The sequence below is a fragment of the Centropristis striata genome, chromosome 17 (genome assembly GCF_030273125.1).
Source record: "Centropristis striata isolate RG_2023a ecotype Rhode Island chromosome 17, C.striata_1.0, whole genome shotgun sequence".
Classification (NCBI taxonomy): Eukaryota; Metazoa; Chordata; class Actinopteri; order Perciformes; family Serranidae; genus Centropristis; species Centropristis striata.
Window position 1 is genome coordinate 9,922,723 of NC_081533.1, and position 27,280 is coordinate 9,950,002.

The following is a 27,280-nucleotide window of genomic DNA, read 5'->3' on the forward strand; positions in this document are numbered from 1 at the left end:
GTACAGTCTTTGAGCAAGTAAATAAGCAAAAATTAAGCTTAAAAAATGCCATTCTTCGTAGAAATGCTAATTTAATATGATTTACACGCTCCTTATAAAAATGTCCAACCGTTAACTGGTTAAATGTCAGCAGTAAAGACAATAAGACTGATATTGTATGTTAAGTTTATATTCGTTTTCTTTTCCTGTATTCTATTTTTGTGCTCCTCGTGCCGCAAGACATTTTCCCCACAGGGATAATCTAATGTAATCTCACCTAATTTAATCTAATCTCATTATATCTAACCTAATCCAATAACACCTAGTTGTGGTGCATTACAGCACGTTCAGATGTTACTTTGCAGTGAATCTGCAGATTTATTCCGTCAGTGCTAAAATGTCCCCCACCTATAGAGCCGGAGCACTGTGACAGGCTGAGAGACCTCAACAGATGGTAACAGAAAGAGAGAGAGAGATGGCAAGGCTGGTAGATATACACCCCGGGTTGGTTTCACAGACCTACAAATAAACATCTTCCTAAAAATACTTTTCAACTTGCTCGGCTTCAGCTTGCCCCTCCCTCCCTGCCTTCATCTCTTGTCTTTTCTCCAGGCAGGTCGAATACTTCCTCTTGCCACCATTCTTGAAAAAAAAATCCCTTTGCAAGTTTTCTTTCTTTTTCTATCTTTTGTTAATTCAATTTCCTTTTGTCTATAAGAGGAGACGCTCTTTTCTTGTCTCATGCACCTGTTAATCTTTTGAATGTAAGACGATATAATAGGCCTTGAAAAACCTCGCACAGCCAAGCATGCCCCTCTCTTTAGTCTTCACCTCTCCACCTCCCGGGGGAGTAGGTCATCGTACTCCATTGCTCTTCTCGGCATGTAAAATCTAGCTTAAGGAGGTGATATCAGCCCATAAATATAGCCAGTGCATCATTTTGCAATGTAATGAATATGAAAGGAAATCTGCCGCACCACCTGTTCCCTCCCCTATCCTTTAAGATTTCAGTGGAAAAAGCCGCTCATCACTTGACGCAGTTGTAAAGTGTTTGTCAACACACAGTGATGCCGAATTTGATACTGGACATTAGAAATAGTGTGTGCTTTCTTGGGTGTGTGTGTCCAGTCCATATGTGCCTGTGTGAATTGTACGTCTTGACACATTGGTTTATATTTATCATTAAGCAGCTCTTGTAGATTGCTATCAAAATGATTCATGGCTTCTTTTGGACCAGGAATTTTATTTAATAGGCGTTGGCAAAAATCGTGTTAGATATTGCATCTAGCAAACGGTGTCAGATGGAATGAGATACGAAAGGACACAGTGATGATATTTCGCTGCATCTTGTCTTGGCGATATTCTTTCCCCAAAGTAACTCTAATCCTAGAAATAAGAAGGGCTGCGTTGTCAGTTTGAGTCAGCCAACAGGCCAGAAGTAGATGTTTCCATGAACTCCCAAAGCTTATTGATGTCCGCCTCGCTCAGATGCAGCGCTGGCAGCTTACAGAGGTCTTGCTCATGCAAAAGTAGTTATGTTTTTAAGGGGGATCAATAGCTGTTTAAAGATTAACTCTCACTTCAAACGACTGCACTTACAAGAACATCTGTAATGCTGAACAAGACAGAATTCTAGTTTATAAATGTAGACTGGTACACAGTGCTTCCATGAAATACCTTGCACTGTATGTTGTAGTTTAGCCTCTTTTTTTCCTCTTTGTGTAACGACTGGGTCTTCAACAAGGGGTCCACACCCGCTCCATTTAAATATGTCTGGAAATGCACATTAACACAGTTCCAGCATATTGTTAGCAAAGATATTCGGTATTCTCATCAAAGACATTTCATTTAGACAATGACAGCGCTAACCATGAAACCTGGTGCAATCACATGAGCTAGCTAACGTACACTAAATCACTTTGCGTATCTTTATTTTTCATACGGTCATACCTTTCTGACATATCACCGTGATATATCGTAAATGACGTGCGCCTTTCTTGCCACTGCAGTTGTTTCAGCTGGGAGTTAAATTCGAGTGGCTAGGGAATATTCTAACAAACATTCACTTATTTTCCCCATTAAACTGCCAAACTAAGATTAGCTTAAGACACCCGTTTACACGAGGACGCTTCTGGGTAAAAACATCAAAATATTTTATCGGAAGTGCCTTTCGTTTAGATGGTGACAGCGTTTTTGTGGCTTAAAAACAAAAAAATCTGAAAACACCCTCCAGAGTGGAAAACTTGAATACGCTCCGCCGTAGCGTGTCCGTCTACACTGCCAAGACGCAAAACTCTGATCTGATCTGCTCACGTCACGTATGTGTTTACGTCATATACATGCTCCAGTACAGGAAAATAAACAAACATGTGGGATTATTTCCATGCGTCGGACCTTCAAGCTGCTCTGGCAGCTCTAATAAACTTACAGGAGTCTTTCCACCAAATGTACAGGATATGTACAGATAGTATTAGTGAACAGAGAAGGATCTGGAATTGCCTCTCTCAAATTTTGGATGCACCAATTGGTCGGCGGCGAGCCAGACGGCTTTGAACGAGACCTGGGAGATCTAGTGGATGGTGGAGAACTTTGTGGAAGGAGTAGCTGATGAAAATGCGTGGCGTGAAAACTTCTGCATGCCCAAAGATGCTCTTATCGCTTTAAGTGATTCCGCCTGGCTGCATACAATCGAATTCCACACACTTTAATGCACGCAGATTTCCTCCCGAAAACGCTTGTCTAAACGTGGAATAAAAAGTGAAGACGCGTCATAACGTAAACGTAGCCTAATTTCGATGTTCTGTCATCTATAACAAAGTTTATTCAAACTAGACAGAAACGTTGTTCTGTTAATGTTAGTTTTTCCATTGTTCCAACAATCACCAGTTCTGGTTTGGTCAAACTCAATCTGTAATAAGTTATACTGGCTCTACAGTGTGCTTTTCCCAGCTGCCAATACAGCAACTCTGTATCAGTTTAATATATAGGCTGAATAAGCAGCGTCTTTATTTTCGAAGGTATTAAAAAAACACACAGTTAAGATATACTGTAATACCGGCCAAGCCGAATCAATAATGACACAGTAGTTGGCTACACATTATCGAAATATTTTGACCGTTTAGCTGTATTATTACAGGCTTTCTTGTTCGCCACAATGGATCATTTTGTCTATTCTAGAACAAGAGACTCTGACATGCATTAGGCAATAGTTACTTTAACAGCTTAGTACTGTGTGCATCATGTTTATATGTGGCACTATAGGCCGTCTGGTAAATGGTAAATGGACTGCACTTATATAGCGCTTTTATCCAAAGCGCTTTACACTACAGACTGCGCTCATTCACCCATTCACACACACATTCATACTGGTGGCCGAGGCTACCAGGGCACACTGGTGCCACCTGCCACCATTGGGAATTCATTCACACACTGATGAACGCAGCATCGGGAGCCATTTGGGGTTCAGTATCTTACTCAAGGATACTTCGGCATGTTGGCTGCCATGGTCGGGGATCAAACCACCAACCTTCCAGTCAGTGGGCGACTGCTCTACCAACTGAGCCACAGCCGTCTTACATGTTATTGTAGGCCCAGTCACGCAACAGAGTTTCATACAATAACAGTAGTTTGGGGGTCCCTGCTCTGTCACTCTGTCAGTTAAGGGAGCCCAGCCTGAAAATAATGTTGAAGCCCCCTTAAAAATTAAATCGAAAATCTTATTACACCAAAAGAAATCCAGCACTATGTCTGAAGTCATCTTCTGTTTCACATAGTTAAAGAGTTCAGCTGCTAACTGACTGATGAAGTGAATGACTGGCTGCCTAGCAAAGCTTATGCTAGCAATAACCTAAAAATACCCGTTACATTACATGGGGCTATCAACAAGCTTATGGGCTCAGCTGACTCACAGTGTTTGCTTATACACGTCTATAAACACGGAAGAAATCCCAAGTTTTCTCCATTCTTCTTCTTTTCCGCTGTTTAAATTGAATTCTGTCTAAAGAAGTGTCAAAATAGTCACCCAGTGTTATTTCAACTGTTATACATTGCTAGTTTCACACTTAACTTTGTAAGGAGGAGTGTCATCATTATATATGAATATATTAACTCAGGCAGTCAAAATCACATGGTAAAAAGTTAGACTCAGGGTCGAACCATCCTTTCTTTTTTCGCGGTCAAAATATTTAATTATCACCAGCCTCATGTCAATTATGTAATAATACCAACGAATGTGGCTAATGCATCAGAATTTGTGCTGATTTAAGCGATCATTTCTCCAGATTGACAGTAATCCTAATGCATCCAGATTCTGTAAAAAAAAAAAACCCAAAAAAAACCCATCAACCCAGTTCTATTTAATTTTACTTTCTATTCCACAGGGTGTAAAATGAATGAAGTGGCCAAAAGACTGATCATCGCCAGATTCAAGTGTTATAAAGTTACATGCAGTAATGGGATATTTATCCACTCATCCTAATGTAATGTCCCTCTGTGTGGGTGAGGACAGATCTTAGGGTGCTGCGTAATCAAATCTATTCTTGTCTAATCTCATTTTGCACTCATCCAGTAGTGCAGCCGCCAGACGGGGTCATTGATCCTCACCTACTACCTGATGTTTTGTGAGACAATGGTAAAACACCGGCTCTTTTTTTTGGGCCGTACACGGGCAGTGATTTGCAATGAAAGTAGCTTTGCAGACACCTCTTTCCTCACTGGATGATGGCTTTATGTAAGCGTAGCCTGTGGAGAATTTTTTTATAAATGTTATATTACGAAAAAGCGATTGAGAGACATTTTTGCCCCAAGGTCTTATAATGTCATCCTGTATTTCAATTAATATTAGTAGCACTATGTAACAACTTTATTTTGGCAGCATGGAAGCCCTTTTTCGGGCTCCTTAAACACTGTAGTGTGTTTTTTATAAATGTGTCTGAGATACACATCAAAGCGGTTAACCTGAATATAGTTAAATCACGTTACCATTGATAATGCATTTACCATGTGTTCCCTGCAGAGTAGAGACACACAATCGCATAATGATGTAGTGTATATATACTGCTCTCTCTTATCTGAGATGTAATGCCTTTGTCCAGGTGTAAGGTTTGGATGAAATAACAAGACTTTAATGTAAGTTTATAAAAGTAAAGAGGAGGGGATATTTTGCATAAGGGACCACTAAGAGACGTTTTTCCCTCCTCTCTCTCTTAATTTAAACCATTAGTGAATAAATTGCAGAACTGATTTGTAATTCACCACATTAGACCTGCTCCACTGAGTTGTGCTCACTGCACAAGCTGCAGGACCTAATCCCAAGATGCAACTTGGCATCTTAGATTCCCTCCCATGATTCACTCTGTCAGGGTCATGTGAACCCAGTGCAGGAACAGTTACCCTGTCATGCTGATCTCTGGTTCTCTCAGCATATTTTCACTCAGCAGACCGGTGGAGCACAGAGAGACTTCTCTGGAGGGCTAAAATGGGACCACCAAGCAAGAAATGTGGGATTTTGTGATTTCAATATTTGATATGTTTATACATTTGTAAACAGCAAAAAAAAAAACATACAAGATTTAAAGGTTGTACTGAGTTTAAAGGACACAAAAAGTAAGACAATGTGGGGAAAAATCGTTTGACACCTACACGCAAGACAAAAAGAAGGATCAAGTTTTCCTGCAAAAGACAGGGATAAATGGAGTCTGCACACTATATAACGCTTCCATGAACATATATTTTATTTAACCACTAATGAAACATCACTTTGGTTGTAAAACAATACATATATAACTTCCTGGGAGAATATAACTAGTGTGCAAACTCCTTTTGTTCCAAATGCATCTGTCTTTTAAATGCTTCTCTGTCCAGCACCTTGTATCTATTGGTTGGCTGTGCATTTTCTGCTTGGAGTCCTCCTCCCTCATAGCAATTTATGCAACTTATCTGGCACTTTATCTTTGAATAATGATTTAATCATGAATACTTGGTCAGAATATTATATTTATGAATCACATTCATAGAGTTAGCATTAGTCCACTGTCTAGTGAGCGGGACATTGATTTAACAAAATCTTTCTTTATACTTTGCAGAACATTCAAATTTCGTCCCCAGTGAATTGTGTCAAAAAATAATAGTATTCATCAGCGCAGTGCTCTGTATCTTGTGTTGTGTGGTACATGTGGAGAGTAGGTGTACGAGGGTTAAACGTAAGCGGAGAGGTGAGAGAACTTGCAGTCAGATCAAATAGCAGTTGCTATTCCAGAAGCTGTGTCCATGTAGGGAGGCTTCTATAAACTGCTTTAGTGCAGGCGCAGGAGCCCTGGGAGGCCGTAGGAAGGGCTGAGGAGTGTGTGTGTGTGTGTGTGTGTGTGTGTGCGCGCGCGCGCTTATGTGTGACACTTTTGTATTTTATGAGCATGAAAGTGTGTCTCCGTTGATCTTTGTGGGTGAATTCTTATGAGGATTGGGACACAGTTTGAAGACAGACAAGTTCTTTCAGAGTGTTGTAATGGCGAGGGCAGACACACGATACAGCTGCGGTGTCAGAATCCAGCGGGCGAAAGTAGAAATGAGGATTGATGAGCTGTGAGAGCAGCCATCTTGATCCGATCAGAGCAATCCTGCGGGTCTGTAAATGGAATAAAAGGTTGGATAAGACGGAGAAAATTGCCTGGTTGACAGTGGTGTGATTTCCATTATAGTTCTGTGTCGTACTTAAATAAAAAGAAAGAATCTAAGACTGGATTTTTGCTGCAACTGTCCCAGTTTTAGCTATCATTCTGTAGGCTCGGCACTGGTGTTGAAAATGGAGAGTTGTTTATGAGGAAGCAGGAAGCCACAAGCTGCCAAGCGTGTGACCTCAGTAACAAATGACACACAGAGGATACATGGCCGAGCAGCTACAAAATGTCACATCAGGTTTTAATGGTGTCGGACTCAAATGCTAAGTTTATGTTGACCAGTCAGTTTTTCTGCAGTAATGACACAAACTGAACCCATCTTTATGGGGGAAAAAACAAACTAAACTCATAATGTTGGGTCCTGGCTGCAGAGGATATTTATAGGTAGCAGAAGTTACAGTCATCAGTTGGACGTCTGCTGAGATGATGGGTCTCTTATAATAGGACTGAGGTCATGGAGATATCATTATGTACTTTATAATAGCTGAAAAAGCTGCAGTCGCTCCAGCTAAAATACTCCAATGTCAGCAGAATGCCATAATCTCTGACTTTATCTAACCTTGAGATGTAACTTCATGTTTTCACTTCATAGCTAATAGTGTTGAAACATTTTTGCATTTTGTACAATCACTGAATGACAGAAGCCACTGTTATAGTTTGAGCAAAATATGTTAATAAGTTGTTGCCTCAGGCGTATTTTAGGTGTTAATAGCTTGATGCTAGCAGCTAATGAGGCCTTCCTGAATGACGTGGTCACTTCACTTGCACAAGGTACTAAATTACGTTAAATCAGAGTTGTAAGATCATCTGGCTAGAACATTGAATAACCTTTTTGTGGTTCTCTAAGGGAGGCAGAAGAAGTAGAATCACAAGGTCAGTAACAGTGACTTTCTTTTTCGGCTAATTGAATGCTGGGAAATGTAGCAGCATGTTACTATAGACAGCAACAGTTGCACGCATAGGTCCTCACGATCAAGGTTCCTCTTAAGATGGAATTAGCTGACCCGAGATCTGCCTGGACAGTTTTGCCTCTTATTTCATAGAAAGAACTTGCCTTCTGAAATTAGACACAGCCCTCCTCCTCCTCCTCCTCCTCCTCCTCCTCCCACCCTCCCAACTCCTCATCCTCCCCAGGCCAGCCGCACTCTCATAAATCCTCCGTAACCACTTACACCAATTTATGTCTCTCGTGTCAGTCTCCGCAGTCCGGAGCTTATTAAATGACAAAAGACTCGGCATGCTGCTGCCGTCAACCATGAACCTGTACACTCACCTTTATTCTCCACCATCGATCACGCAGTCAGTCAATTCATCTGTGTAACAAGAAAGAGGGTGATGGCAGTATTAGAGTGAACAATGAAAGATACCGATGCCCAGTGTGTGCGTTTGTGTGTGTGCAGCGCAAGCAGAAAATCACGGTTATTACATATGACCTCGCTGACAGTTGAAAGTCACAGTGGCATAAAGAAATATTTTTGACCTTGTTGCCTAGTTTTCCATGTGATCATACTTTTAAAAGAATAGTATGTTCTTGTTGTTTTCCATCAAAACTATTGATTTTTCTGTCATATAGATTACATATTTTCTTCCTGTATTGATGTCCGTCTGTTGGCCAGTCCACCGCTTTGGTCCAGACTGAAATATCGCAACTACTTTTGGTGGGATTGCCATTAAATTTTGAACACACAGTCACACACACAGTGCCCAGAGGATGAATCTCTGGTGCCACCATGACTTTGCCATTAATGGTTTTGAGTGAAGAGTTTCTGTAAATATTGGATGAACTAATAATTAAATGTAGTACTTTGGTTTAAGATCAAAAACCAGCAAAACTAGTGGCATTTCCATCAGCAATACTTTGTTATACTGTAAGTGCTAATTGCTAAATATTAGCATGCTAATATGCTAAGCTGTAATGTTGAACATTGTAAAAAAATTATACCTGCTAAACATCAGAATGTTAGCTGTGTCATTGTGAGGTATGTTAGCATACCTATGTTAGCATTTAGCTTAAATAACCTCCACCCGAGTAGGACAACACGAAATCAACCGTTGAAGCCTACAATTAAAAAAATGAGCAGCTTGCTGCGTCTTTTTGTTATTGCTAGACAATCATTCATACGATGAGACAATAGGGGGGGGAAAAGAAAATGTTGTGAGGTGCTTTTCTGCTCTGTGTTGCAGTTTTGCCAGCCTGAGGCATTCAGGGCACTCCTGCAAAAACCAAACACAAAAACAGCGAGCAAAAACCTTTACTCTCATTAAAACAATTAGAAAAAGAGCCCCAAGATGTTAAAATCTGTTGGTGGCTTTAGACTGGTTAGCCATTTCTTCCTGGTGCACCAGTAAGCTTGTCTAAAAACTGGAATCACTTACATTTGATAATTATCCCTCCCATTATGTGCAACTGTGATCTCTCTAATCCATCTACTTTACAGACAATTTTTTGTCAATTAGGCTCCACAGAATCTATATAATGAAACAAAATGCCAATGTATTTTTTTGTGATGCTAAAAAATTGGTAGTTGTGTTTTTTTTTCTAAATAATTGCTGAATCCTTGACTTCTTGCCATCGTTAAATCCACCGTCTTCTTGCTCTTCGATTGCTGTCAGCATTTCTGGCGCCTCTGACAAGTGAATACCTGCATATGCGTGCACGCGCGCACACACACACACACACACACACACACACACGCACACGGAGACAGTGCTGGAGGAGCATATTGTTAACATTTGGCTTGCATTTCTTGCTGGCATCATCATTCTGGTCGTACAGCATCCTGGAACCATGTGGCAGTGGAACACAATGTGAGGCAGCATAATGGGGCAGAGCAGGACACAATGTTTCCCTGCACTGAGCTGAAGCAATTAATATGACGACGCAGACAGATGGTTGTGTCAAAACAAGTGATTGACTGAACCAGGTTAGCCATCCGTTCCCATGAGTTGTTCAGTCGCGCACAGAAAATAAATGGAGTACCTGGCTTGTAGATAATGTGCCGCAGGATTGTCAGGCACGGTGTATCCATGTGGCACAAGTCGTTTTGTTTTTGTCATAACCTTAGTTCTCGGAGCACAGTGACTCCTTTGTGTGCTAGTGTAACTCTGCTTCCTTGTGTGCTGTGAATGAAAATGTCCTCATTGAGTTGTTCACGTTAAAAAGCTGCAGGTGATGTTCTTTAGCACAGGGATATGATGTGTAATCTCAGCATGGCACTGTGGATATACATTTGAGAGAGGAGCCTAATATTATAATCTGTTTGTACAAATCTCATCCTTTAAATCTTTAAAAACATTAGCATTGTCACCGTGTTTGTGGGCGGAGGACTGTTGTCGTTCAGCACCTGCTCCACCTGTTCTCTCACCAGCTGAAATCCCCCGTGCCTACATTATATCTCACTGGCATCTGGCGCAGGGTTGATACGCACATACACACAGGCTTTGACTAAAAGAGGTGTCCTAGGCCTTTTATCCTCTAAACACGGATATAAATCCATGGGTTTGGACTCGGGCCTTGCGGTGGAGGACGGCAGTGGCCCTGTTGTCAGCAGGGTCTGTTGGGATATTAGCCCGTTAATCCCTCATAGAGAAGAGGTGGAAAGAAAGGTTGATAAATTAATGTTGGGGATTTATTCACTTACAGTTCAAACTGCTGTTCACATACTATACACAACAGGAAACCTCAATTATCTGCACCAACCTGTTGCTATTCAATATAAAGATGTTCCATTCCAAGATTTTATTCTATGCTATATTTGTGCAATGTTTTTCTTATTAATTTAGCTGGTGAGCTTTGCACGTGTGGTATCTTTTTCAGTGTAGAAAAAGAGCAAGTTTGTAGTATTGTAGTTTACAGGTTTTTGCACCATTATTGTAATTTTACGCTGTCATCTGCTGATAGTTTTTCCGATAACAGACACATATGAATCTCTTTTGTAAGTTTCACTCTAGGATGTGACAAAGTCGGCATATACAAATAAAGCTAGTAATCTTAACAGTTTTCCCTTGTTACCCTTTAAAAGAAAAGTCTGTGGGATTTAGGGGGATCTTTTTTTTTTTAGCATAGATGGAATATAATATCTATAAATTAGCTTATAATGAACCCTTCATATCTACATCAGGACTGGTTCCTCTTGCACAGTTATAGGTCTAAATCTTGAGCTTATTTTTGCAAAAAAAACAGTTGCTGTTGGGTGACTTATAGCCATTCAAAGACAAAGCCTAAACTTAACTATCTTGCAAGAGTTTTGCAAATCTAGCCTGCCATGCTGCACCTCCATGTTCCTACAGCGGCCCAGCATTCTGCATTTTACGTTCCTTAAAGGCCACTGTAGGTTCTCCACTCTTTTGGAAAGTGAGGAGTGATGGGAGGGACATTTTTTTATGTAACATCTATTTAATACCTCTGGATCGCACTAGATCCGACACACTGGTACTTTAAAGCAAAGTTTTTACTCTCAGAATGAATGCATATCAATGAGTCGCAAATACTTCCTCCAAAAAACTAATTTCCATTTTTACGTTGTTTAATTTATCAGTTTTTAGGGGCAGAAGAGGGAAAGCTATCCAGTATTTGTTAATAATAAAAATAGAGATAAGAGAAAACATCTTTCATAGCAATGAAAGTGTTTTTTTCTATCTTTTGCCGATCTTTGTATTCATACCAAGACCTTTCCACTGACCTTAGTTGACTCATAACTTTATGTGGGAAGCCGCAATCTGTTAACAAGCTTTTTGTTTGATAATGAGTACGTTTTCACAGATGTGGGCCCTTATTATATCTCGTAGCAAGTTCATTCTGTGAAAAAGATAATGAAACTGATGATTAGTAAGAAAATGATCTGCAGCAACAGATTGGATGTCACTTAATCTGTTAGAGTATAAGCGGAAGTTGGTCGGAAGTTACCCACAGCAGTTAATTTACATACATGTAACAGTTGTTTAGATGTTTTGGGGGGATTAGAGGTGAGTAGGGGGCAGGTTAGTTCATGTTATAGGTCAACGCTTGTCTCAAATTGTCCATGTGGCACCCAAGTTCAGGGCTCCAGGTCTGTTTGAGGGGTGGGGGTATTTAAAGTCCACAGAGGGGAAGAAGAGGAGGAGTCGTGTGAGAGAGAGAGAGAGCGAGAGAGAGAGAGAGAGAGCGAGAGAGGGTGGGGGTAGGGCCTCCTAAATGTCGGCCACACCTGTTGCATGTTCTAACTCCTCTCCCGTTTCCCTTCACGACGGTTCTGTCACTTCATCGGCTGTTGAAACTTGATGGAAGAATTCAGGGCGATTGTTGTTTACAAGAGCCCCCTGTCACATGAAAGTGATGTCACACTTGGGAAAAAAAGTGATATGTGATTGATGGAAGGACTGAAAGCTGTAATGTCTCGTCAAGAAACCTCAAAATTAGAGATGTTTATATCACCAGTTGGAAAACACTTTTAATTAAATACATTTTTTAGACATTTTTAATATACTCTGCTTGAGTTGTTTTATTTATTTTCTATATTTCTATATTTTGAACTCTTGTACAGTGCCATCATAGACATGAGCTGACAAGTGTTGAAGGGAGTACTGTTTGTCCACTCAGAGCTAGTATGGCTTTACAACGACTCTTTGAACCTGTCACAAGTGTTGTAGTTGAGGACTTACATAAGTGCTGTCACAGTGTTGGTTTTCTACACAAGTTTAAAATGTGCAAAACTAAAAACAAATGGCAGCAGTTCTTTTTTCTGAACCGTTATTTGCATTCATGTTTAAATATTGTTGACACTCTCTCTTTCCGAAGGCGTCAGATGGATTTCTTTCAGATTCTTTTTATATGTTTAACTGATAGCACAGTTCAGAGGAGAGCTCAGCAGTCAAGCAGTTTCCCTCCGTCATTCTTGACAGATGAGCAAATTATGCTCTTTCACTCCACTCTGTTATCTGCTGACAGATAAACAAAAGCCTGCTATATTCCTTACACCGCCTGTTAGCTTTGTTCAGTTCATGGCGTCCTACTGGGGCTTTGAGTGGCCAATAATTATAGGACATTTTTTCTCAGCCAACAATGTAAATGACACTGGAAGAACATACGACCCACAATATGACCCACATCCTGCTATATTTGTGATGTTATGAATTAAAAGAACCACTAACATTATAAAACATGAAACAAATACAGGTGCATCTCAATACATTAGAATATGATGGAAAAGTCCATTTCCAGTAGTTCAAGTCAAACAGTCCCAACCAAGTATTGAGTCATATAGATGGACATACTTTTCAGAGGCCAACATTTCCATTTTAAACATACATTTTAAAATTGGTCTTTTGTAATATTCACATTTTTTGAGACACTGAATTTTAGGTCTTCATTACATGTAAGCCATAATCATTATAATTAGAAGAAATTAACTAAATTAACACATGAAATGTTTCATTCTGTGTGTAATGGATCTATATAATATGTTATTTCCACTTTTTTAATTGAATTACTGACATAAATAAACTTGTCTATGATATTCTAATTTATTGAGATGCACCTGTACATATAATGGTGCAAAAGAGTGTTCAACTTTCATAGCTTAGATGAAATTAATCCGTATTGCTAAAAAAAAAAAAAAATCTAATAACTGAGATGAGCAGACGGTGCAGTGCAGATGAGCTCGAGCCCTTTGTGTTGTGTGTCTGTGTTTTTAATAACTACTGACCTGTGGTTTGTTGACATTGGGAGCTGCAGTTCTTCTCGTGGTGGGGGAAGGGTGCACATTGTCTTCTCTGTGCACACTTATTACTGTCAGACAGACTGAAGTGGTACAAAATAATAGAACTATTATTACAATGCGGTACATACTTAGGCTGGGGAGATTTGTGTGAATAGTATGTGTTGAGAATAGGTTTATAGCTTCATATGCATGTCATACCCACTGCAGCATTTATTTTTTTCAGATCCCAGTGAAACATGATAATAATGAAACTTTTAGTAATTTTTGGTAATCGCTACCACAAATTTAAAGATTTACATTTGAAAATATTGTCTGTGTGTGTATGTGTTTGTGGTCTTATTTGGTCCGAGTTAAATTGCGCGTGACCTCGGGCATCACAAACATGGTGACCTTATGAATAAAAGAGCATAGTGCTTTTATGTGCTGCTATTATTGTGTACACTGTGATTGCATGTGAGCGGGCTGTGATTTGTTGATGTGGCATGTGTTGATGTGTGTGCGCGTGAGAGCAGAGGACATTACTCCTGAACAGGTGTGTGACAAAGGTAGTTGTAGTGAACCATGTCAACCTTGTGGTCAGACCATTTTTACGACAGCAGGGAGTCATAAATACTGGTGTTATTTTAAGATAAGGCACACACACACTATATACTAGGACTGCTTGATTATGTCAAAAATTGCTATTATTTTTGTCCATATTGAGATCCCAATTATTAAAAATGGTTACTCAGTGATTTTGGAAACATCATGTGATTTATTTGTCTTTAACTGTGGGTTTTCTTGAACCTCATTTTAATTGAAAAACAAATAATAGTTAAAAACAACAACTGTTAAGTACACTTCCATGACTTACTGAAAACTTTTAAGTTTATAAAATGAATAAATAAAACAATATTTTTTTTATCAATTATCTTGTTTTCATCAATGTAAATAGCCAAAATTGTAATTGAAATAAAACATTTGATTTACTGCCCAGCTCTTATATATACTGGCTGCACATTTCAAAAGGAAAAACAGATTTTTATTGTTATTTTAAGCATTAATCTAACAGTTTCTAAAAAGCAGACATAGATGTAGATATACAATGTTTTATTGTTTCTTGTTATAACTCGTTTTTAAATGATTTTCCTACAAAGACTTCAACAAATGAAGCTCAAACACAGAAATAGACAACAAATAGACAACAAACAGAAGAACCAGCAGGAGAGAATGAAACAGAACACCTTTATGTGCACTTTTATTCCAACTAACTGGACTTGAAAGGAGGAGGTTATGGGCTTAATGTTCAAAGCTGCAATAAAAATGTCCTGTCTTACTCCATCACTGGCTCACAAGATGATTCTCTTAGATACTTAACTCGGCTTTATAAAACAATTGACAATAGATTTTTTTATTTTATTGCATTTGTGTCCCATGTGCTTCAGCATGAGCCCTTTTTAAAAGCTTTATTGTTTTCTACATCACAGGCCAGTAAGCTATAGTACTAAAGTAATACTTTGTAGACGGATTTGTGCAGGCTGTGTTCCCTACAAGCCAGATCAGTATGCAAGTTTTAATTTCAGACAAACACTCCAGCAGCATATTTCCCTAATTACACCAATCCGTTCTTGATTCGAAGGTGCTAATTAGGGAAATCAGCCACTCATGGAATTAAATCTGCACACTCCTTTATGGCAGCAGACTGGACACCAGTGAGGGAGAATTGCAAAAGAGGTCAGGTGTAAATTAAGACATGCAGGTTTGTGTAATTATCCACCTAATTAGCCGAAGTGTAAAGCCTGTTGTATTTCTGTTTCAAAGGACAATCTGAGACAGAGACGCTGAGCTCTGTAAGTGTAAAGAGCACCTTGACATAGCAGGGGTAACACCCACTCAGGGATAATCATCAGGTCAGCTACAGCTGAAGTGTGTGTGTGTGTGTGTGTGTGTGTGTGTGTGTTAACAGTGTGTGTGTAATGTGTTGGACCGGCACCACAGAGGGCTCGGGGGTACATACCTGTAATATAGCAGCGAGACGGGAAGATGGTCAACCGCAGGGCGCCATTTTATGTCTACACACACTGTGGTGAGAGTTACATCACAGGTAAACACAATGTAATCCCAGATAAAACAGCAGCTATTCAAGGAGTAATGTAGTCTTTCTTTTTTGTTTGTTTGTTTTATGGCTACATGATCAACTTACTGTTGGTAGCAACTCTGCAGCAACAGCTATGTGTCATTTGTTTTCTATTATTTTCCCCAGATAATCAATATACATAATCATCTTTCCAATACAACGATGAAAAGGATAGAATAAGTTGTTTTTTTCAGCACATAGGTCACATAATTATGCGTTGATTTACCAATACAATGTTTTCTCCTACTCTGTTATTTGTTTCAATCAGTTGTCTTTTATTTTTTATCTTTTTAATGTTAACTTTTTATGTCCTTTGTTACCATTACTTACTAATCTAAGATATTATAAGATATTATAAGGGCTGTTCGACAGTGGAAAAAGTCACAATCATGATCAATCAATATTGAAATCTTGATTGTTTTACACGATTACTCGTTGATTTTAAGAACATCATGCATTTACTGAGCCTTTTAAGAACTTCAAATATAATTCAGCTGAAAAACAAATAGAAAATAGATAAATAAATAAAACAATGAATTGTTATTAATAAATGGATATACATTTAAATAAATAAATATTTAAAAAATCCTAAAAAATCAATTAAACGAAACATGTTTTAACATTAATGTCTTTGAATTCTCCCCTAAATTACTAGAAATATAATTTAAATGGAACAAAAAGTTAAAGTAGCATGAGTTTGTACTCAACCATGCCAACCTTTTAACGGCAATGACTTGTATTTAACACATATGTAACTTCAATCTATTCTAACATTGAAAAGAGGCTAAAATTCTGTTAAAATCAAATGGGAAGGCATCATTTGGTCCTTGCAAAAAAACTCCCTGGTTCAGAATATCACGACCTTCCACCTTCAGTTATTATTAGTTTGTACTCAAACCAAACGACATCAGGGCTTTGTGCTGAAATGAAATATGAAGTGCAGATATTGAACAGGTCTGTTCAGGAGATATGTCTTGCTCATGGTTTCCCCTCTGAGGCCAGCAGCGGTAACTCCAGGCAGCGCCACGCTTGCATCAGCTCTGTGATGGACAGCAGAGGTAGCTGACATTATTACTAGCTCTGAGCCTGTTCAGATAGGAAGAGGTGTGTGTGTGTGTGTGTGTGTGTGTGTGTGTTTAAAGGGGGGGAACATGTGTGTATGTGCGTGTCAGCTGTATTGAGCCCTGATTCCCCTTGGGGAGGGCGTAGTTATGACAGGCATTGAGCTTGGCCACCGTGACCTCATTTTACAAGAAGGACCTGTAAAAAGGCTGTGGCCAAGCTGAGCCGGGCCAGACCGACAGGTGTGGACAGACAGAGAGAGAGAGAGAGAGAGAGAGAGAGAGAGAGAGAGAGGGGAGGGAGGGGGTGATGTCAGGATGGAGGGTGACTTCATGCCGGTGGACTCTGTAGACCACCACAGGCATTAACACAAACCCGAGGGATGAGATAATAGAGCATTACATGCAGAGGAATAGAAATAATAGCTTTCTCAGTCCTAGGTATGGCACATAATTGTTTTTTTTATCCCGCGGTGCAGTGTTCGGCATATTGGATTTAATGAATTCTGGCTTATGTTTGTATCTCCCGCTTTATTAGGTTAAGTGAATCCCTGATTTCAATTACCACCAGTTTAGTTGCTAACAGCTCTCCTTTGATGTTGGCGAGGTTTCGCTCCTCATCTTACCCACACTTTCACAAGTTATTATTTTATACACCATCATATTCTTCAATCCATTCCTTCCTGCCCTCCTCCTCCTCCTCCTCCTCCTCCTCTCTGTCTCCGTCTTGGACTCTTACGGTTCACCTCAGGAATCCTGCCTTCTCAGCTGTCCGGTGGTGTCCCATAGCAACCCGATTTAGCCTCCACCCTCTACCCCTCCTTCACTTTTCAGTCCCTCCACCTCCTCCTCCCCCTCCTCTTCTACCTAATTTAGCCCCCACCCTCCCCCTCCTCCGTGCTCCTTGGGCCGCCTGCCTCCTTCCTCCTTCATACACCACCTCGTCTCCTCTCCAGCTTGGCCTTGTGGCCCGTGTGTGCTGGATTAGGAGCCTGTCTAAATTTGGTCATGCATGGCAAAGGAGACAAGCACCTGCTGGGACCCCGGCTGGTTGGACAGGCGGCCTCCTCTCCTCTCCAGACCCTTACATCAAATTACACCAGGGCCTGGGCATTCCTGTCACTCCGCTCACTTCTCCACTTCGCTGCCTGTCTTTTCTCTGTCTAAGAGTGTCTCTCTTGGCCTTCAGAATCTGAAATTAAGTTTGAATTGAATCATGTTTTACCAGCGGGACAATGCACATTTCTTTTCAATTGTTGAGCGACGTTAACGGGAGAAAATGCATCTCTGCGTGTTTCCATCTGCCAGTAGTAAAAGAAGTCTTCAGATCCTAGAGTAACACAAATATACTTCAGTATTGTAAGAATTCAGATCATTGACCTTAAGTAAAAGTACTAATACCAAACAGTAAAAATATTCTGGTACAAGTAAAAGTCCTGCATTGTAAATGCTACTTCAGTAAAAGCATGTCAGCATTATCAGGAAAATATACTTTTTACTTTTTTAAATTAAAAGTTAAACTGTCCTCTGTGACTATTAAACTAAATATTAATTATACCATAAGAATATTGAAATGTATGACTACAAAAGGTACTTCAAATCAAAGTTTATTTGTCACATAATAATCCTACATAAAACAATGTGCAGTAAAACTCTTGAAACACTGATCAAATAGAGAAAATAGAGTACAATTTTATGGAATTAAATAAGTAAAATTAAATAAATAAGTGTTTTTACAACAAGATAAAATAGGTGGATTAAACAAAGTCCAAGCCGAGCAGGCATGAAGGCTGCAAACAGCTGTCAAATTAATGTAGATAAATAAACAGTACAATATTTCCCAAAAAAGCATTAAAAGGAAATACATTGTACTTGAGCAAAGTCCCTCGAAATGGTATTTATTGTCCTCCACTGCTCTGCAAATGTTAATACAAATAGGGCAACAATTCAGATTACACATCATTTCCCTTATATATGATATATGTGGTACTTCTAACACATGTATTGTGTTTTTGTATTGCAGTATACCATGTAGAGTTTTATAATACACACACAGTTCAAAATGTTTCAATCCGTTTACCGTTTGGTGTAAAAAAAATGTCAAAGTAGCTCAAGGACACATTTTCAAACTGTCCCAAATCTGCCTGGCTATCACATAACACAAATTGGAAAAACTGAAATTGGTAATGTTTGGGTCTGTTCATTTTCTGCCAACTAATTTTTTCAGCTCTAGAGTGTAGAGACGTCTAGTGTACTTTTCCCTTCACTTTACTTTCTCTCACTCGTGTTGTTTCTCCCTGTCAGAAAAGCCCTGTTTCTCCTCCTCCCCTCTCTCCCTGTCACCATCTCTTTCCTGTCTGTCTGTCTCTGGTGCTTTGCCTCCCTGTCCACCCATCTACATCTACAGTCACACTCCAGTGCAGGCGATAGACACGGAAGCACACACCGATATCACCATACACCCACATACTGTACAAGGACATATACGTTTAGATTTCTGGGCTGCTAAATGTCCTCTGCTGTAATGGAAAATTTATGCTCTCACCTACTGAGTAGAAACCGTGTTTCATTGCTAATTTATCCATCCATCTCTCTCTCTCTCTCTCTCTCTCTCTCTCTCTCTCTCTCTCTCTCTCTCTCTCTGTCTCCCTCTCCTCACGCCGCCCACACTATCATCTGTAGTTAGTTATTCAGCTCATGTACTTATTCTGCTTCTACACCCACACATCCTCCGTAGCCTGGCAAAGTTTTGCCTCTACAGTAGCAAACCCTGACACACACTCGCATTCTACACGTGAACACACACATCCCATATTCACATCTGAAGCTAAACACCATAAAAGCCTCTCAAAATACCATTCAGTGATTGATTGAATGGCCCGATGGAAGCAATTGAATTGTCCCTGACATGCACGACCAATGCCATTAGGCAATTTTCCAGACAGACCGAAAGCAAGCACTCAGTGGCTGAGAGCCATTTACATCACTGTCTGCGTCCTGCCCATTACGCACAGCAGCATCACATAATTAACAGTTTGGTTTCTAAAATGATAGATTTGGCTTTTGAAAAACACAGTACCTACTCTTTGCAAACATACTCAGCTAAGACTTTATGGCAGGTAGCTTCCTCGCTGTAGAGTTACTACACTGCATTTGAAAGATAATTAATGGCAATATAAATATCATTTTAAAAAATCGATCCCATACAATGGACGTGAATAACAGCTTTGTGCTCTGCAGTGGCACCTCTCGAAGTGGAGGCTGCAGATTCATCCACACATCTGTTGTGCTGTCTCTTGATTGCTGCAGGGCTTTAATGAAGTGAAGGAGAAGCTTTCAACACCTTGCATGTTGTTGTCCACAGTTGCTTTTTCACTGTAAGAATTACACATAATTTATGACATCAATGCAGACCACTTTACCAGCATTCTTGCTTTAACCACATTAACTTGTTTTTAAAGCCAAAGATGCATCTACTAATTGGACAGTGTTTGATTTCAGCTGTTTAATTACCGGTTACGTTGCACCACAAATAGAAGTAACAGGCTTTGTTTCTGCCAGGTTTGTTGTAGAGGTGTGAATCAGCAGAGGCCCCACAATACAATTTTATCACAATACTATATTATTGCGATTTTAAGCATTTTGCGATACAATATATTGTGATTTAACTGTTTAGCTGCATTTTGGGTTCACAAAATTAAATTAGTCTAAATAGAGAAACTTTGCAGCATTATTTCAACAAATTCTCAAATCCCAACACAATATCCATGATGCTTATAGATTCCTTAAATATTCTCGTTTCATAAGATACCAGTATCTCCGGTATATTCCTAAAAGTGAGCCCACTACGACCTCCGTGAAACCCCCCCCCCGATCGATACTTGGCAGCCATGAATCACTATAATATTGCCACGCAAAATATCGCAATACTATGCTGTATGGATTTTTCCCCCCACCTCTATTATGCAGTATCATTCTTGTGTTCTCATTCCTTTTAGGTCCGCTGTTACAATTTTTCAAGTAACCGAGGTTAAAAGTGAATATCTGTTGTTGTAAACAATTTGAATATGTGTTTTTGAACTCATCTACTCCAGGTATAAGATGCTTTTTCAAAAAGAAAGTACACAAACAATCTAAACAATAACACAAACCAGAAGTCAGCCTCAACTTGCTCATAACTGTTGAGTCAACAGTCAAACTGACACAAATGTCTCAGTGTGTCTCTGCGCTCTAGTCGTCAGCAGCTGCAGCGATAACAAGGTCACAAATTGAAGTGGACAGTTCAGGCCTTGCTAAGCAGTTCTGACCCTGCTCTCATACAGGGAAACATCAAGCTCTGTGTGTGTGTGTGTGTGTGTGTGTCACAGGCTTGGTTCAGGTATAGCTGTGTTTCTGGCTGTCTGTCAGTGTGTGTGAATGTATTTGTCACACAGTGTGACAGGACACGGTGTGACCCTCTCTCTGTCTCTGTCTCTTCTCTCTCAGACCTTCACAGCTTGGTGTAACTCCCACTTGAGGAAGGCCGGGACACAGATTGAGAACATTGAAGAGGATTTCAGAAATGGCCTCAAACTCATGCTGCTGCTGGAGGTCATATCAGGTGGATCTCATCACACACACACACACACACACACACACACACACACACACACACACACACACACACACACACACACACACACACACACACACTTGTCTGCTTACTGATGATATAATTCTATTTAAGTGTAAAGTTTTTAAAGTTTTTGCTACTTTTTCCCCCTTTCATTGCAGAGAAGGGACACATTTCCTTCTGTATTTCATTTAAGCAATAATGGATAGATTTAGTAACTGATCTCTCATGTGCTGAGTGTTGAATGAATATGTCCAAAACCCATAAATGAGTTGAATTAGCATTTTGTTTTGTTTTTGTTTTGAAGTCAGTTTTTGAGTTGGTTGGATCCCTAAAATAAAGTCTGTGGTTAACACAAGCTTTTTTTAGGTTTAGCCTCTGAAATATAAAAGTCCAGGTTTTCCGTGTCTTGTGTGGCTAAATGCGACCGTATTGTAGTTCGTTTTTTAACTGAACCTTAGCTTTTTACTTCTGGAGATTGCATTTACGCTTCAAAAAGTCATGGTGTTTATTTTTAAAAAGATCATTTTGACGAATAAAAGTTGTATTATAAACTTTTGTTTGCCATAGAGCTTATTTTTCAGCTAAATTCAAAGTTAAATCAAATTGTCAAATGCCACTGTATTTATATCAAGAGAACAGTCATTCCCTCCACTGTTTTGTTTTGTTTTTATCCATTTTCTTCCCATAGTTTTATCCATTAACATCTTTACTCATAGTGACATAGTGTCAGTGATGCAGCAGCAGGGTGACACATCTCAACAAAGGTGATATAAAGACAACTCTATTTAATTCAGATAATGGGGAAAAAACACCTATTTTGAAGTGAAAATAAGGTGAAAACTGCTACACAAACTCACTAGTATATAATCAATAATAATGATAGCCAAACAACATAAATATTGTCTGATATGTTTATGAAAGGCTGTTATTCTGGGAGCTTAAATAATATATGCTAGATGTACCAAAGGACAAACCCAGATGAAAATCATGTCATGTGATCAATATGGTTTTAACTTGTCATGGATTCACTTGTAGTGATTATTTTCATCGATTGATCTGCAAAATTATTTTATTTGGTAATCGGTAAGTTGTTTTTTTAATAAATTGTCATAAAATTGTAGAAAAAAGGTCAATTGTTTTTCAGAGCTAAAGTTGACATCTTTAAATCAAAGCTGTGAGGCGTCATCTATAACAATGCCGTAGCTCTTTAATTTCTCTTTCACAGCGTGTCTCCTTTCTTTCTGTTCCTCCTCCATCCTGGCCACCTCTTTCAACCACTTATCCACGCCAAGCTCACCCAGTAAATCAAAAAATTCACACCAGACTCTGACATTTGGAAACAATGGGCTATGACGAGCGCTGTAATATTGAAATTGTAATACAGGCACAGCTGTGTGTTTAAAAGGCCTTATTACAATGCTTTCAAAGGCAGCTCAGACAATCATGGTCAAGCACCAGAACTATTCTTTTTCAGTCCAAGAACTAAAGGATTAAGTTTATAATAGGGTTGTCACGATACTAAAATCTTCAACTCAGGAAAATATTCGATACTCAAAACCATTTTCGATACCACAAGGATAAAAAGAAAGACCCCAAAATTTAACTGAAATATGTTTATTAACAAGAAAAATGCAACATGTAAAAATGAACAGAACCACAGGTTAAATATTTATAATAAAAAACAGTTGTGCAAAAAGAAACTGCAACTATGATAACAAGCTTCAGATACTCAATACTTTTGAAAATGAGTATTGTATCCGGATACAACATTTTAGTATCGATCCTTTTTTGAGTATCAATACTTTTGACAACAATAGTTCATAATGATGAAAAGCTGGGGCCAGGGAAGTGGTCTGTTGATGAGGTTACTGAATAACCCTTTCTAGCTGACGTAAATCGTTTTTTCCTTGTTTCTCAGGTGAGAGGCTGCCCAAACCCGACAAAGGCAAGATGCGTTTCCACAAGATCGCCAACGTGAATAAAGCTCTGGACTTCATCTGCAGCAAGGGGGTCAAGCTGGTGTCTATCGGTGCTGAGGGTGAGAGTGCCGCTCTGACTAACAACGTCCCCCTTTTATTATTTACCCCCTGTGTGGTGCCTATTTTAGTCCCTCTTTTAATTAATATACCAAGGTCAGATCGTATTTGCATTTCTTGGACCTATTTTTGAGCACCAGATGGCTGCTGAAGTTCACAGCATCAGGAGAATTCAGATGAGATGAGGCAGTGACAAGAAAAGTAAAGTACAGATCGCCCAGCTGGGACCAAACAGGAGGAAAGAGCTGCTGTTTTAATCAATTATTAAAGCATTCATTTACCACATATATTTGAAATGATCCTGGATCAATTCAGAGCAGCTTTTCTGCCATTTTTTAAATTTAATATTTTGTAAGATGATAAAAAAAAGCTGTAGTGGGATTAATGTTACATTTTTTATTAAGCAATGTTAAAGAGAACTTCTGGAAGAAAAGCTGCAAATAAGATATACTAAATATAGCTGAGAGACTCTGAAGGGATAAATAAACCAACAGTAATAAGAGAAACTGAACTGCTGTATGTTTTGAGCAGTGAAATATTCCACATTGACATTTAGATCAAATTTAAATTCTCATATTTTGTCTCACCCTAATATCTGCCTGACTCAGAAAACATTTACATCGCAGCACTTCAAAACCAGTTTTCATGTAACTTTATTTGACTTACATTTTCTGCACTCTTAATTGCAGCCATGATTCATTTTGAGCCTTCAGGCCGCATGAAATTCAATTTGTCTCAACAGCAATATCCTCAAAGGCAAACAATTAAACTAGCAAACACACATTCTACCCTTGCTGAGAGACATGACTGAGAGGGGCTTTTAGTACTTTATATATGGTCTACTGCCATTATTAATATTATTAATTTGTGTTTGTTTTTTTTACAGAGATTGTTGACGGTAACGTGAAGATGACCCTTGGTATGATCTGGACCATCATCTTGCGTTTCGCCATCCAGGACATCTCTGTGGAAGGTGTGTATCTGTGTGTTTAGATAAACAGATGGTGACTTTTGGGGTCAGCAGTTTTAATTAATTCATTATCTTTAACCTCTTATCTGCACTCGGGTCGGGGGGGGCTGGAGCCGATCCCAGCTGACATAGAGTGAGGGGCAGGGTTCACCCTGGACAGGTCGCCAGACTATCTCAGGGCTGACACATAGAGACAGACAATCACACTCTCATTCACTCCTACGGGCAATTCAGAGTCACCAATTAAACCTAAGCTAGATGTTTTTGGACTGTGGGAGGAAGCCGAAGGACCCAGAGGGAACCCACACTGACACAGAGAGAACATGCAAACTCCACACAGAAGAGCCGCAAGCTGGAGTCGAACCAGCGACTCTCTCGCTGTGAGGCAAGAGTGCTGATTGTGATATGATGCTGTTATGTAGCAGCAAATCTATGAGAATTATTGTCTTTGCAAAGATGTGGCCTGTAAAGTTTCGACAGACTGTGATTCCAGGCTCAAGCTAGTTACATAATTTTTAAGTTGAATTAGCTGCAGCTGTGAGTCTTTGGCCACAGCTAGCAGAAAGCTGAACTACTTTCTCTCTATTGGCGAATTGAGATGTCGAAGTGAGGAATCAGCTCTTACACTTAATTTATCGCAATTTCCACAACAGTCATGTGTTTTATTGCGTTTATTGCCAGAGCCTCTTTTAGACTCTTTTTTGATAGGTCTATCTTCCTTTTCACTTGTTGCCTGTGCTGTAAAAATGCAACTTTTTCTGCAGAATTTTCCAACTTTGAATCAGGCTTTTGCCAGCTGAAGGGTTATGCATGTGCATCTGTGTTTGTAGCAAACAGCAAATAGGAACGCCCGCCTTGTGAAATTAACTGCAATTGGCCAGAGTGTCCCGTCACAGGAATGAAAAATGAGCCAATTGGAGGTGCAGAACTCTAGGTTATTATCGAATGTTGCGCAACGATGCCAAAAGGAGAAACTGCTTACCCCACCTTTAAAGTAACATGCTTAGTGTTAAAGGTGATTACTGATAAAAGACATCATGCTTTATTGGAGAATATTTGAAACTAACAATTGAAACCATAAACTCATTATACAATGTTTACGGAAGTGATATATATAGTGAGAAGTTGGGTCATTTTCCTATTGACTTAATTACAGACAAAATCATTTTTGCACCTAGTGGAGTCGCCCCCTGCTGGCCATCAGAAAGAATGAATGTTTAAGGCACTTCTGCCTGATTGGTACTGTTATTGTAATTTTAAAAGTATGTCCAGCCCTACAAATAGATAAGCTACCAGTGTATTGTTAAAAAGGAACATGTCATTTCTATTACACATTGCTTTTTGTACTAATTTTTAAAAAAAACGACAAATAAAGTGTTAATTAGTCTCTTTTGTTACTTTTGACTGATCCCAGCTAGCTGTTTCCCCTTGTTTACAGTCTTTATGCTAAGCTAAGCTAACAGGCAGCAGGTTCTAGCTTCACAGACAGAAAACAACAAACATCTTTAAATGTTAAAATGAGAGCAATTGTTATGCATTATTGACACTGACTTTAATCAACATCTGTCATATGAACACAACAGCTTTACATTCGTCTTTTTTATTCAATCACAGTCTCACACGCTATTAACAAAATCTGTTTTTCACCAAACATTTTTACAAAACACACACTAAGTACTTCTTCTGTCTTGAGCTGGCATAAAGGTTAAGAAATCTCGGGTCAGCAGCTGCATCCTCTCAGATTTTACCGACATATATTTACTGCCCGGTGTGATTTGTTGCTTACTTGTTGGCAGTAAATCAAAAATCTATGATTCAGTCCGTCTCACAAATTTCCCTGAACTTCATCTGCACCTCATGTCATTTTCACCAGCCTTCATGATGTCAGGCAGCTCAGCCCACAATAAATCCTTGTTTATAAACCCTCAGACCTTGTTCACCCTGTCCTCCTTCACACCTCTGACCCTCACCTTCATCTTCTTTAACTCCCTTTTTATTGCTCCTGCTCCTCAATATCTTCTGTCATATATGCTTGACTTCCTTCTAACCTCTCATAACGCCTCCTCCCTCCACTAGCGCAGGAAATGAGCTTGACTTTAAAAAATAGTTTGTTTACTGTAAACAGACAAATATATAAGATCACGACAATTTGATCCCCCCTTTTTCACACCTAGATCTTGATCCCAATAACATAGGTTTCATTTAAATGATTGATTGATTTATTCACTTTCATCCATCTTCTCTTGAAAGACCCTTTGTATCTCCTCCTTTTGAAAAAATCCTGCTTGAATAAAATACTTTCTTTTCTTTGTTCTGTGCTACACTTCTCACCATCTCCCTCTCCCTGTCATTTTTCCAGAGACCTCTGCTAAGGAGGGTCTGCTGCTGTGGTGCCAGAGGAAGACTGCCCCCTACAGGAACGTCAACGTGCAGAACTTCCACATCAGGTGGGCCTGCAATGCCGAACAGTGGCATTAACAGGGAACTGCAAACATCTTGTTGAATTTTCCTACTCTGTTTTCATGTAACATCTTCTTCCATAATTTTAGTATCCTTCCTTTTCCTTTTGTGTTACCTTTTTTCCTTCTTCATCTCCCTCCGTCTCATGATTCCTTCTTTTCCCAATTTTCCATCCTGTGCTCTTCCACCTCTTCTCTTGGCTCAGTTGGAAGGACGGCCTGGCTCTGTGCGCCCTCATCCACAGACACAGACCCGACCTCATTGACTACTCCAAACTGAGAAAGGTGCCCTGTCCTTCCTTCCCTTTTTATCCTGTCTTTCTCTTCTGATTTTCTTTTCACACTGAATTAAGATGTTTGACACTCAGCATCACAACCTTTATTTCAGTGCTCAGTTTCTTTGCATTTCAAGTGGTGTTCTGTGAAAAAGCTCTGCACCATGAACAGTTTGTCTGCAGGATACACATTCTAGTATGTGTAACACAGTGCAAACGTATTGTTGCAATTTAGGATATTATTTATATCCTGAATGCCCAAATTCACTGCCTTATGCATAAACCAGGGGGCTTAATTTTGCTACTAATACTAGTTAGGGCAGGGTAAAAGTATCCAACATGCAACTTGAGATTGGTTCACTACTGCAGCAGCTACAACCTGTACAATCTCTGGTGC

General features: G+C 39.4%; 1 protein-coding gene across 2 annotated transcripts in view; it reads left to right on the forward strand.

The window, feature by feature from the left end:
- The window catches only part of actn3b (actinin alpha 3b), a 51,524-nt gene that overhangs the window by 3,913 nt on the left and 20,331 nt on the right, over positions 1-27,280 (forward strand). For both annotated transcript variants that reach the window (XM_059354882.1, XM_059354880.1), the window contains exons 2-6: positions 21,014-21,128; positions 23,062-23,181; positions 24,066-24,152; positions 26,509-26,596; positions 26,815-26,893. In XM_059354882.1, coding sequence (XP_059210865.1) covers positions 21,014-21,128; positions 23,062-23,181; positions 24,066-24,152; positions 26,509-26,596; positions 26,815-26,893 — 489 coding nt within the window. The remainder of the gene's footprint in view (positions 1-21,013; positions 21,129-23,061; positions 23,182-24,065; positions 24,153-26,508; positions 26,597-26,814; positions 26,894-27,280) is intronic.